General features: G+C 39.1%; 1 protein-coding gene across 2 annotated transcripts in view; it reads right to left on the reverse strand.

Annotated features, from left to right (window-relative positions):
• Positions 1 to 2,631: 2,631 nt before the first annotated feature.
• LOC122685281 overlaps positions 2,632 to 14,102 on the reverse strand; it is a 374,369-nt gene continuing 362,898 nt past the window's right edge. For both annotated transcript variants that reach the window (XR_006338326.1, XM_043889886.1), the window contains one exon: positions 2,632 to 2,913. Coding sequence is in view for 1 of the 2 variants with exons in the window: in XM_043889886.1 (XP_043745821.1) it covers positions 2,817 to 2,913 (97 nt within the window). In the remaining variant the exon portion in view is untranslated. The remainder of the gene's footprint in view (positions 2,914 to 14,102) is intronic.

Below are 14,102 nucleotides of genomic sequence, written 5' to 3' on the forward strand. Positions count from 1 at the left end.
AGGACAGAACAAAATTAGTTACATAATAAAACCCTCCATAGAAAATTGTTCTGTGGATTTAGGGCTGAGTGCGAAACAAATATAATGCAAATAAATGCATGAAAGTGAAGTGTCTTAAGACAATATTCTAAAATAAAAGATTTTAAAATGTAAATAAAAAATTCCTAATATCATAATGTAAATTGGAACTTAGATTTTCTTGAGAATATATTTTTTAAATGCATAAAATGGAACATACAGGGTTGATGGTTTGATTATCAGAGACCCTGCTAATGTGCTTAAAAAATTGTCATGGTACAATATGAATTTGAGGAAATAACCAGGAATAACTGTCTATAATTATAAACAAGTGTCTCAATCAGTTTCTTATGTTAAATTCAGTATTTAAGACTTTGGGGACATTTTGATTTAAGCTAAATTCAATGTTAGCATATACACCTTTATGAAGAATGAATCACATTTAATGGTAAATAAAAGCAATTGGTTAATGAAGTGGTATTGTCAACGATAGGCAAGATTTTCTTTTTCTTTCAGTTTATTATTTGCCAATTAAGCTTCAGAGTAAATTCCATTAATCTCTAACCTCTTATATAAAGTCATCTTAATTTAGCTATTATTGTTTAATTTAAAGTGTAGGTAAATTTGTATCAGTAAGTCTTAGGGCCCTTGCCCTTTAAAATGATTATGTTTTAGAGAGTTTTATATTTGAAATAAAATTTAAGTTTCCATATTTTTATAAATGAAATAGGATTAGGTAGTACTTTAGTTGTAGAAATCTTTTTTTAGAATAGAATAGAAACATTTTCCCTCTTTGAGTTAAACTCAAGTTTTCAAAATAGAGCTAAAAATATCTGAATTTGTTCCTTGTTTAGATTAGACATGATATTTTAAATATATTAAGTTTTCTAAGGCTCATTTTATGAAATAGTATTCATTATTTTGAGGTTATACTTTAGATCCTATAATTCCCTAAGAAAAGGTTAAATATATGGTACTTAATATTCCATTAAACATTTTAAATGTTCACCAGCAATTCATAAACTGGGTAGCTGCCATTATTTCCTAAGGATGATGCCCAAAATTATCAAAAACATCTAATAAATAAAAGCACACCATCTTAGGAATAAACTGCCAATGGACTTTCATTGCTAAGTCTGTTGATACTGTACAAAACAACAAACTAATATTTATAGAGTCTCTGTTCAGAAGAATTATTTCATCATGTGAGAGTCTAAAAGTTAAAAACTGACCTTTATCTAAGATCAAGGAAAGCAGTAGATTTGTTAGTCTAGATTTTCTCATCATCAACTCACTGAAGCAGAATCTGTGGTACAGTGAAGCTGAGTTTTTAGCCTGTTAAGTGATGGCTTTTTTGAAGTTTATGATTTCTCGCTTCTTCCTTTGTATAAACTTCCCAATTTAATATCACATCACTGCTTGCTATTCCCCAATACATGGCAATATACATTCTTAAGGTAAAAAAAAAACTACTGTTTGAAAACAGTTCTATTGTATGGTCATAATACTCTAAGCCTATAAGCTTGTAGGACTTCTCTGGTAGCTCAGCTGGTAAAGAACCTGCCTGCAATGCAGGGGATCTGGGTTTGATCCCTGGGTTGGGAAGATCCCTTGGAGGAGGGCATGGCAACCCACTCCAGTAATCTTGCCTGGAGAACCCCATGGACAGAGTAGCCTGGCAGGCTACAAGTTCATGGGGTCGCAAAGAGTCAGACACAACTGAGGACTGAAGCACAGCACAGCATAAGCTTCTAAGGCATTCTGAACTCCTTGGCAGAAGGCAGATAGGTGCTATAAAAGTCCAATAAGGATAATGGAATAGGCAAAAAGAAAATGACAGTATCACCATTGAAGTGCACTTGTTTTAAACACTGTTTCTTAGTATCATGGATCATGGATCCTAGAGACCTGTAAGTAATCCATTTTTGAAATTTATTTTGCTTGGTGATACATTGTTACTTAGCAAAGGTTTCAGCAGAAAACACCCTTTTTTATTTACCAGTTTCATTTGAAGAAAGTCAAAAAAATACTTAAAAATGTAAGCACTTGATAAATCCCTCAATTTAAAAGTTATTAAAATGTCTAATAAATTTCAATTTAAAGTGGCAAGAATTTAGGCTAATACACCTTGACCCTGAATTGTAACTCCCCCCTTTCAATGGACTAATTCAGTTTGCAGCATTAATATATGTATCATCAATTTTGCTGCCCCATGTGATTGGGTTGTGACTCATGAGGCACATTTATACCTTATAACTGATAGATTTTTCTTACAAAGTGAGGAGTCTTTGAAGCACATTAAAAAAAATGTGCTTCCAAAAAATTTAAAGACAGAAGAGCTGCTTAAATTGATAGACTGATAATAGATAAGATTTTTTCCCCCCAGAGGTGGAGAAAAGATTGGTTGAAATAAATGGTAAATCCTTTAAAATTACCTTGATTGGGAGCAAATGGGGATTATGGTCACCTCAATATATAATCAGAAATAAGTTACAGCTTTGTTTTCTTGTCTTAACTAAAGTGGGTAGGAAAAAAAAATCCCAAATGAACTGTCATTTTTCCTTAGGGATTCTGTCTGTCATTCATTTCAGTTGCTCATTTGTGTCCAACTCTGTGACCCCATGGATTGCAGCACACCAGGCTTCCCTGTCTTATCACCAACTCCCAGAGCTTGCTCAAACTCATGTCCATCGAGTCGGTGATGCCATCTCATCCGCTTAGACTTGTGTTCCAAATATGGGGCTTACTTACTTGAGGACATCAGAGGCTTTGCAGCTCTAGTTTGGGAAGCTTTGCTATCACCTGTGCTGGATTGCAAGGTTAAACCCAGTTTGGCCCATGCTTTCTTCCTGCTCCAAAATCCATTCAGTCATCCATCCGTCAGAGAGCAGCACCCTAAAGTGAAGACAGACATTTTTCACATGAGATTCAAGTTTCACTTTTACACTTGTGCAAGGATTTTTCATAGTAAAGGAGAGGGAAGAAGGAAATGAGATTTCTAGATTGTATATGGAAAAGACCTCGATGATGTCTTTCTTAAATCTTTCAGTGATTCTGCAGTGCTGTGCTTGAAATAGTTAAAAAATATATATATTCTGTATTGTCCAGGTGATCCTATGTTTTAGAAGGAGAAAAACATCTCCTTGAGGGTGTTTTGTACAGGTATTTTTCATTCCTAGAAATGTTTGATTAAAAACACAGGCTGGTTTTATGTTGTGTTTTACCTTTTTTTTTCTTAGTTGTTTTTTTTTAATTTATTTTTTTATTGAAGGATAATTGCTTTAAGAATTTTGTTGTTTTCTGTTAAACCTCAACATGAATCAGCCATAGGTATACACATATCCCCTCTCTTTTGAACCTTGCTTCCATCCCACTCCTCTAGGTTGACACAAAGCCCCTGTTTGAGTTTCCTGAGACATACAACAAATTCCCCTTGGCTATCTATTTTATATATGGTAATGTAAGTTTCTATGTTACTTTCTCTTGCCTTAAAAGAGGTCATCTCTTACCTTAAAACATTTTTGCAGCTCTAACTTTGCCATGGGTTAAACAAAAAAATCTAGTTTTAAAAAATATTTAATATATGATTTATGTATTTTTAACAAGAATCAGAATTCTATTTTAAAATTGGATGGGCTCTTAAATGTGTCAAGCCCAGATTCTCATTCTACCCGACAAATGAAAATCTAATAGTTGTGACCTATTGTTATACAGCAACAACCAGGACTAGGTCTCAGGTTCCACCCTCCCCTTCCAGTCCTTTTTTGACCACATGATGGTATTGCTAATTGCCTACCTTGAGACCTTTGAAATCCTCATGTCTAATTTTTTAAAAGGCAATTGATGGGAATTTATTGTTTTTGCTTTGCACTCAAACATTCACTATATTTGTTCAAATTTAACTGTCAGTGTGTTAAAAAAAAAATGAGTTTCAGACCCTTGTAGTTGTTGTTCTTCATTCACTCAGTCGTGTCCGACTCTTTGCGACCCCATGGACTGCAGCACGCCAGGCTTCCCTGTCCTTCACCACCTCCCAGAACTTGCTCAAACTCATGTCCATTGAGTCAGCGATACCATCCAACCATCTCTTCCTCTGTCGTCCCCTTCTCCTGCCTTCAGTCTTTTCCAGAATCAGGGTCTTTACTGATGAGTCAGCTCTTTGGATCAGGTGGCCAAAGTATTGGAGCTTCAGCTTCACCATCAGTCTTTCCAGTGAATATTCAGGGTTGATTTCCTTTAGGATGGAGACTCCAAGGGACTCTCAAGAGTCTTCTCCAACACCACAGTTCAAAAGCATCAATTCTTTGGTGCTCAACCTTCTTTATGGTCCAACTCTCACATCCATACATGACTACGGGAAAATTCATAGCTGTATAAGGCCTTTGTTGGCAAAGTGACATCTCTGCTTTTTAACACACTATCTAGGCTAGTCATAGCTTTCCTTCCAAGGAGCAAGCACCTTTAATTTCATGGCAGCAGTTACCATCCTTAGCGATTTTGGAGGCCAAGAAGATAAAATTCATCACTGCTTCTACTTTTCCCCCATCTATTTGCCATGAAGTGATGGGACTGGATGCCATGATCTTAGTTCTTTGAATGTGGAGTTTTAGGCCAGCTTTTTCACTCTCCTCTTTCACTTTCAAGAGACTCTTTAGTTCCTCTTTGCTTTCTGCCATAAGGGTGCATATCCGAGAGTATTGATATTTCTCCTGCAGTCTTGATTCTGGCCTGTGCTTCATCCAGCCTGGCATTTCGCATGATGTGCTCTGCATTTAAGTTAAATAAGCAGGGTGACAGTACACAGCCTTGACATACCCCTTTCCCAATTTGGAACCAGTCTGTTGTTCCGTGTCCAGTTCTAACTGTTGCTTCTTGACCTGCATACAGATTTCTTAGGAGGCAGGTAAGGTGGTCTGGTATTCCCATTTCTTGAAGAATTTTCTGCAGTTTGTTGTGATCCACACAGTCAAAGGCTTTAGCATGGACAATGAAGCAGATGTTTTTCTGGAATTCTCTTGCTTTTTTTTATGATCCAGAGGATGCTGGCAATTTGATCTCTGGTTCCTCTGCCTTTTCTAAATCCAGTCTGAACATCTGGAAGTTCTCGGTTCACATCTGTTGAAGCCTAGCTTGGAGAATTTTGAGCACACTTTGCTAGTATGTTCATTTCAGTTCAGTCGCTCAATTGTGTCCGACTCTTTGCAACCCCATGAATCGCAGCATGCCAGGCCTCCCTGTCCATCACCAACTCCCGGAGTTTACGAAAACTCGTGTCCATCGAGTCAGTGATGCCATCCAGCCATCTCATCCTCTGTCGTCCCCTTCTCCTCCTGCCCCCAATCCCTCCCAGCATCAGGGTCTTTTCCAATGAGTCAGCTCTTTGAATGAGGTGGCCAGAGTATTGGAGTTTCAGCTTCAGCATCGGTCCTTCCAATGAACACCCAGGACTGATCTCCTTTAGGATGGACTGGTTGGATCTCCTTGCAGTCCAAGGGACTCTCAAGAGTCTTCTCCAACACCATAGTTCAAAAGCATCAATTTTTCGGCCCTCAGCTTTCCTCACAGATGAGTGCAATTGTGCGGCAGTTTGAACAATCTTTGGCATTGCCTTTCTTTGGAATTGGAATGAAAACTGACCTTTTCCAGCCCTGTGGCCACACTGAGTCTTCCAGATTTGCTGGTATATTTAGTGCAGCACTTTAACAGCATCATCTTTTAGGATTTGAAATAGCTGAGCTGAAGTTTCATCACCTTCACTAGCTTTGTTCATAGTGATGCTTCCTAAGGCCCACTTGACTTCTCACTCCAGGATATCTGGTTCTATGTGAGTGATAACATTATTGTGGTTATCTGGGTCATTAAGCTCTCTTTTATATAGTTTGTCTATGTATTCTTGTCATCTCTTCTTAATATCTTCTGCTTCTGTTAGGTCCATACCGTTTCTGTCCTTTATTGTGCCCATTTTTGCATGAAATGTTCCCTTGGTATCTCTAATTTTTTTTGAAGAGATCTCTAGTTTTCCCCATTCCATTGTTTTCCTCTATTTCTTTGCTGTGATCACTAAGGAAGGCTTTCTTATCTCTCCTTGCTATTCTTTAGAACTCTGCATTCAGATGGGTATATGTTTCCTTTTCTCCTTTGCCTTTCATGTCTCTTCTTTTCTCAGCTATTCATAAGGCCTTCTCAGACAACTGTTTTGCCTTTTTTGCATTTCTGTTTCTGTGGGATGGTTTTGGTCGTCGCTTCCTGTACAATGTCACGAACCTCCGTCCATAGTTCTTCAGACAGTCTCTATCAGATCTAATCTAATCCCTTAAATCTATTTGTCACTTCTGTATAATCATAAGGGTTTGATTCCAGTCCCCTATGATGAAAAAGGCATTCAGACCCCTGAGTATGCTTAAATATGTTTGAAATAACTTGGTCATAGGAAATCTTATTACTGTAAAGCTCCTCTGAGCTCATATGAGTCCATCATATTTCAGAAATTTAATGGTGGTATTTCTTGGGAAGTGAAAAAGAAAACTCTGGAAAGCTGCGCTAGCCTGTGTAATTCTATCTTAAAAGATGAGTTAGCTCAGCTGGTGAGAACAACAAATAAGACCAAGTTCACGGCTGTGAAGTCACTCAATCACCAGGTGAGATAGCTTTGCATGCTCGGCTCTCCAGGCCCGCACCCGCTCCAGGTGCAGGCTGCCTCTCTCTGAAGACCGTGACCAAACAGGGCATCCAAATCAATGCAAATCCATCATCACCCTGGAAAACCAGTGGCCTGACGGGCCAAATCCTGCCAGCCCTGCTGCTGATGTGCCGAGTTCATTGTCTATATATACAGGACTGACCTCATGACAGCCTCTACATCCGCACCTGTAGTATGCATGTCACAGATCACAAAAATTTCCTCATCTATGTGAATTTTGAGAAAACTTTATCGTCGGTGCCTTTTAATGTGTTACATGGAAGTTCATTAGGTTTGCTTGACTACTGAAAGTGAAAATACCGTGTAAGATTTGAGATCATGATTACCATATCACAAACCTGTACGGAAATGTTGATAAAAACAGAAATGCAATTTATGTTTAGCTGATATTTACTGATAATAGGATTTACTACTAGTTCCCATTTGAAGGTGGTGAATATAAGGATACATTTGCTTTTAAGGAAGCCAAAGCTTAAAATATGACCAACTATAATACTTTTGTGCAAAGCAAATATTTGAGAATATGTTTTCCAGGGCTTGAAGATGTTACCAAGAGAGGCTTTTTTAAAGTGGAAGTTTACAGTTCTCCCCCACCCTGAACCCCTGTAGTCATTTTTGTACAACTGCGTTTTCTTTCCTCAAAGAGAACTATGATATGTAACATTTCAAGGTGACGACTTGGCGCAGTAGAGAACTGGACTGACTGAAACCCTAGGTCGGTCAGTTTACAGATGTACCTTTCTGTGTGTGATGCAGCTTCTCTGAGTTTATGACAATACAGCTAGTTAAATGTATTCAAGGACGACTTTACTCTTTTCAGTTAGACACATTCTGTAGTTATTTTTACTTATTTTTTGGCTGCGCCACGCGGCACAGGGGATCTTAGTTCTCCAAGTAGGGATCGAACTCACACCCCGTGCATTGGAAGTGCAGAGTCTTAACCACTGGACCACCAGCGAAGTCCCTCTGTAGTTATTCTTACAGATCATGGCAAACACAAAGCTATTAAACATATAAAGGACATTTTTAAATTAACTGTTTCTTGCAGATTATTTAAAAATACAAGGGGACAAACACCATGAATAATACTATTACTAAGGAAAAAGCACCTTAATATCGGTTAAACCACCTTCTGTTTGTATTATGTTATACCTTGTCTTTTCACTTACAATGTTATGAGCATTCCCCACTATCATTAAATACTATTTTAATAGTTTAAAGTACTGCAGACAATCAGGTATTTTACACAGAGAGGATGTTCTTGCTAATGTTCTAATAAGCACTGTTGAACCCACCTGTGTTTCTATTATAATTCATCTCCCTGTATTTTCACCTGTGTTTCTATTATAACACGTCTCCCATTTTTCTCTTAAAGTAGATCCTTGAATGAGATTTACTGCAAAAGATGGCAATTTTTTTTTAAACTCTCAAAATATTTTTGATGTCTATTTGAGAATATTAAATGTAGAATAGCATTGTTCATTGTATATTTTAAGCATCTCATATCAGATTTCTTATAGAGTGCTGAATGATCTGTGGACAAGATTTTGAACAGATAGAAAGTTTAAACTGTTATTTGTCACTGTTTTTAATCCAAAAATTTCTACTCTGTTAAAATATCAGAATTAGAAAATAATTAACTAAATAACTCATTGTATGTATATTTGTGTGTGTGTATGTGTGTTGCAGGGTTGGGAGAGGTGGTATGGGGTGTGGAGGAAATGTCTGGAAAATTAGTTATGAGTTAGCAAGCAGTTTTTGGAAGACAAACCTGTTTTCCTGAATTCTCTCTTTTTTGGTGATTTGTGTGTTCTTAGATTCATGCATGTGATTTAATTGTGCTAATCTTATGGTTAAATTGCTTTAAAATTTCATTGAAGTCCTATGAACCATTTATTCAGTTCACTCAATAGATATTTATTCAATGCTTTCTATATACCAAACATTGTTGCATTAGAGTAAAAAATGAATTTCCTGAAATAAAACTGCTTTTGATCCAGTGGAGAGGATAAATAATGATAATTGCTAACATTCTATTGGGTGCTTAGTATGAACCAGATATAGACAAAACCCTGCACATATAAGATCTTGCTCTCATTGGAAGAGAAAACAGGCTTGGAGATGCTAGGTGACTTGCCCAAGGACAACTAGGTAGCAAGAATCAGATGTGGGACATTTTTTTTTTTTTTTGGTCTGTTTCCAGGACGTGTGCTGTCAACGCCTGACCTTTAGGAGCAATAAGAGGTGAATGACTTTGTTATAGGGTAGAATATGATAAAGCACTGCCAGAGATTCAAACCGTGTGATACAAAGTTCAAAGCAGGGAGACAGCTTATCTAATTGGAAGATTCAGAGACGTGTTCATGGAGGATTGGCTTTTAAGATGAACTTGAAGAAGGACCAGTGGAGACAGTGGGTAGAAGAGAAAACTCAGGACAGAGCATAAGCAAAGAGAACGAAGGCGACTAAGGACCAAGCGTGTTCTAGGAACAACAGCATTTGAAGCATGATGTTTATCCAGGAGAAAAGTGGAAAGTGAGACTAGAAAGATATATCTGTGCATGTGTGCATGCATGCTAACCCGCTTCAGTTTTGTCTGACTCTCTGCGACCCTATGGATTGTGGCCCACCAGGTTCCTCTGTCCATGGGATTTTCCAGGCAAGAATACTGGAGTGGGTTGTCATGCCCGCCTCCAGGGGATCTTTCTGACCCAGGGATCAAACCTGCATCTCTTATGTCTCCTGCATTGGCAGGCGGGTTCTTTACCACTAGTGCCACTTGGGAAGCAGTTATGGTCAATAGTTTCCATTTAATTCAGTGGACAGTGGGGAGGTATCAGAGGTCTTTGAGCAGGGGAGTGATATGCATAGATATGATTGTTCCCTCGGGAATGATATCCACACTGCCTCCCCAAATAAGTTTGGGTGATCAAGCCTGCTGACACCACAGGTGCATCAGGAGGGAATGAAAAAGGTTTATTACTCTCATATGGGATTTTCTGGGAAGGCAAGCCTTCTCTGTGTTTTACATTTTGACTAGACGGTTGGACCAGAGTGAGTTGGGGTTTTCACGATTTTAACTGCCCACCAGGTGCCAAAGGATGAAGCTCATGGGCCACCTTATGGGTTTGCCCCAGCGTGGGGCAGAAAGTGGAGGAGGGGATGAGCTTGAAAGCTGTCAGTACTCAGACATCACAGGTGAAGTCAGACTCAATTGTAAGTCACCACTAATGTCTGACTAGGTCAGGAAGCAACAGTTAGAACCAGACATGGAACAACAGACTGGTTCCAAATAGGAAAAGGAGTACGTCAAGGCTGTATGCTGTCACCCTGCTTGTTTAACTTATATGCACAGTACGTCATGAGAAATGCTGGGCTGGAAGAAGCACAAGCTGGAATCAAGATTGCTGGGAGAAATATCAATAACCTCAGACATGCAGATGACACCACCCTTATGGCAGAAAGTGAAGAACTAAAAAGCCTCTTGATTAAAGTGAAAGAGGAGAGTGAAAAAGTTGGCTTAAAGCTCAACATTCAGAAAACTAAGATCATGGCATCTGGTCCCATCACTTCATGGCAAATAGATGGGGAAACAGTGGAAACAGTGTCAGACTATTTTGGGGGGCTCCAAAATCACTGCAGATGGTGACTGCAGCCATGAAATTAAAAGATGCTTACTCCTTGGAGGGAAAGTAAGTTATGACCAACCTAGACAGCATATTAAGAAGCAGAGACATTACTTTGTCAACAAAGGTCTGTCTAGTCAAGGCTATGGTTTTTCCAGTGGTCATGTATGGATGTGAGAGTTGGACTATAAAGAAGGCTGAACACCAAAGAATTGATGCTTTTGAACTGTGGTGTTGGAGAAGACTCTTGAGAGTCCCTTGGACTGCAAGGAGATCCAACCAGTCCATCCTAAAGGAGATCAGTCCTGGGTGTTCATTGGAAGGACCGATGCTGAAGCTGAAACTCCAATACTTCGGCCACCTCATTCGAAGAGTTGACTCATTGGAAAAGACCCTGATGCTGGGAGGGATTGGGGGCAGGAGGAGAAGGGGACGACAGAGGATGAGATGGCTGGATGGCATCACTGACTCGATGGACATGAGTTTGAGTGAACTCCGGGAGTTGGTGATGGACAGGGAGGCCTGGCGTGCTGTGATTCATGGGGTCGCAGAGTCGGACAAGACTGAGCGACTGAACTGAACTTAATGTGTGACTGATGATGTGCTGTGTCTCATTTAATTGATGTTGGGACTTGTTTAGGAAAGCTGTTATGGCTCTCTGAAGCTTAGAGCATGTGACCATTAGGGAGGTGGTAGTTTCACTGAATGTTTCATTCCAGAGTTTCTGGTGTATGTTTTGAGGAGTGAAATACATGCCATGGTCATCATCGATAATGTCTGGAACTCTGAAAGGGATAAGGAATGTTTTGAGAAGGCCTTTAATTTTGACTTTAGTGTGGACAAACCTAATTTGGGCAAACAAATTAATAAAAATCAAGCCTGGATTTTTATCTTGGGTATCTACAGGGCAGTCAATCCCATAGTGTTTTAGCCCAAAGGAGGTGACCTTGGATGAGGAGTTGCTGCCACTGGTTAGACTAAATGGACAGGTAATTGGTAATGCCTCAATACTTTGTTTAAAAATGCACACTGAACCAATTATTGATCATGGATTTTTCATCACTGCATGTAGTTTGGCCAGCTGTGTTAATCCTTGAGTCTCATCCTTGATCTAGGTTGACTTGGTTAGGGAGTGGATAGCAGCAGCTTGCTAGAAGGCTCCATCAGGTTTTATGGTGGATAAACGGATTCCCTTTTTCCCAGTTCATCCTGAGTGATCTCACCCACACACACACACACACACACACACACGCTCACCCCCACACACACACACACACACACACACACACACACACACACACACACACACACTCACTCTCTCTCTCTCTCTCTCTCTCTCTCTCTCTCTCTCCCCCCCCCCCCCCCCCCCCCGGTGGCCAGTGGATCTCCCCACTCTTTCCACTTTGGTAACCATAGGTTTGTTTTCTGTCTGTGAGTCCATTTCTGTTTTGTAAATAATTTCATTTTTATCAATTTTTTTTTTTAGATTCCACATATAAGTGATATAAAATAGTACTTGTCTTTGACTTCTTATGATTTCCAGGTTCATCTATGTTGCTGCAAATGGCATTATTTCCTTCTTTTTAATGGTGAATATTCCACTGTATATATGTACCACATCTTCTTTATCCATTTACCAGTCAACGGACACTTAGGTTACTTTCATGTCTTGGCTGTTGTAAATGGTGCTGCAATGAACATTGGAATGCATGTATCCATTCAAATTAAAAGTTTTCTCCAGATACATGCCCAGGAGTGGGATTGCAGAATCATATGGTAGCTCCATTTTTAGTTTTATAAGCCCTCCATACCATTCTCCATAGTGGCTGAGTCAGTTTACATTCCCATGAACCAAGTGTAGGAAGGTCCTTTTTCTCCACACCCTCTCCAGAATTTATTATTTGTAGATTTTTTTGATGATGACCATTCTGACAGGTGTGGGATATCTCACCTGGTGTGAGGTGGTATCTTTTTGGTTTTGATTTTCATTTCTCTAATAATTAGTGACGAGCATCTTTTCACATGCTGTTGGCCATCTATATGTCTTCTTTGGAGAAATAGCTATTTAAGTCTTATGCCCATTTTTCAATTGGGTTGTTTGTTTTTTTAATATTGAGCTGTTTGAGCTATTTGTGTATTTTGGAAATTAATCCCTTGTCAGTCACATCATTTGCAAATATTTTCTCCCATTCTGTAGTTTGTCTTTTTGTTTATGGTTTCCTTTGCTGTGCAAAAGCTTTTAAGCTTAATTAGGTACCATTTGTTTTTGTTTCCATTACTCTATGAGATGGATCTAAAAAAATGGTGCGATTTATGTCTCAAGAGTGTCCTATTTTTTCCTCTAGAAGTTTTATGGAATCTGGTCTTACATTTAGTTTTTTAATCCATTTTGAATTTATTTTTGTGTATGGTGTAAAAGAATGGTCTAATTCCTTTACATGTAGTTGTCCAGTTTTCCTAGTCCCCCTTGTTGATGAGACTTTTTGGAGGGGCTTCCCTGGTAACTCAGATGGTAAAGAATCTGCCTGATATGTGGGAGATTGCGGTTCGATCCTTGGGTCAGAAAAATCCCCTGGAAAAGGGAACAGCTACCCACTCCAGTATTCTTTGGCCATGAGGCATGTGGGGTCTTAACTCCCCAACTAGGGATCAAACCCACACTTCCTGCACTGGAAGGTTAAGTCAACCACTGGATCACCAGAAGAGTCCCCCAAAGACTATCTTTTATCTGTTGTATATTCTTGCTTTGCAGTAGATTAATTGACAGTGTGTGTGTATTTCTGGGCTTTCTATCCTGTTCTGTTAATCTAGGTATCTTTTCATTGCGCTGGTACCATATTGGTTTGATGAATGTAGCTTTGTAGTATAGTCTGCAGTTAGGGAGTGTGATTCCTCTGGCTCTCTGCTTCTTTCTCGAGATTCCTTTGGCTATTCAAAGGAATAGGGTCTTTTGTGTTTCATACAAATTAAAAAAAAACAATTGTTTCAGTTCTGTGAAAAATGCCATTGATAATTTGATCGGGTTTGCATTGAACCTATAGATTGCCTTCCCTGGTGGCTTTCAGCTGGTAAAGAATCTGCCTCCAGTGTGGGAGACCTGGGTTCGATACCCAGGTTGGGAAGATCCCCTGGAGGAGGGAATGGCAACCCACTCCAGTATTTTTTTTTTTCCCCACTCCAGTATTTTTGCCTGGAGAATCCCATGGACAGAGTAGCCTGGCAGGCTGCAGTCCATGGGGTTGCAAGAGTCAGACACGACCTAGTGATTATATTATTCTTATAGACTGCCTTGAATAGTATGGTCATTTTAACAATATTGATTCTTCCAATTCAAGAACATGGTACATCTGTCTATCTGTGTCATTGTCAGTTTCTTAAATCAAAATCTTACAATTTTCAAAGAACAAGTTTTTACCTCCTTAGATAGGTTTGTTCCTAGGGGAGTACCTTGTTTGAATGTATTACAGCTATAATTGTAACTTGGGCACCAGTATTGAATCTTTAAAGGCCAATGGGTACATCTCAGCTGACGTTAACATTAATTTAGAAGCAATGTTGCAGAGGCACAAAAGACAATCTCAGTGCTCTGTTCTATAAATTATTTTAGTATATTGTGGATTTATGATTGGACCAAATTGCAGAACTCTGTTTAATTTCTGATTCTTCCCCCACAACAAAGTCCCTGACACCTCTGCTTGGTGGTTACTGGATATACTTTGAAGGGTTCTCTTTCCTTTGGTCATATTTATATGTTTCTT

Source organism: Cervus elaphus, chromosome 28 (assembly GCF_910594005.1).
Source record: "Cervus elaphus chromosome 28, mCerEla1.1, whole genome shotgun sequence".
In the NCBI taxonomy this organism is placed as follows: domain Eukaryota; kingdom Metazoa; phylum Chordata; class Mammalia; order Artiodactyla; family Cervidae; genus Cervus; species Cervus elaphus.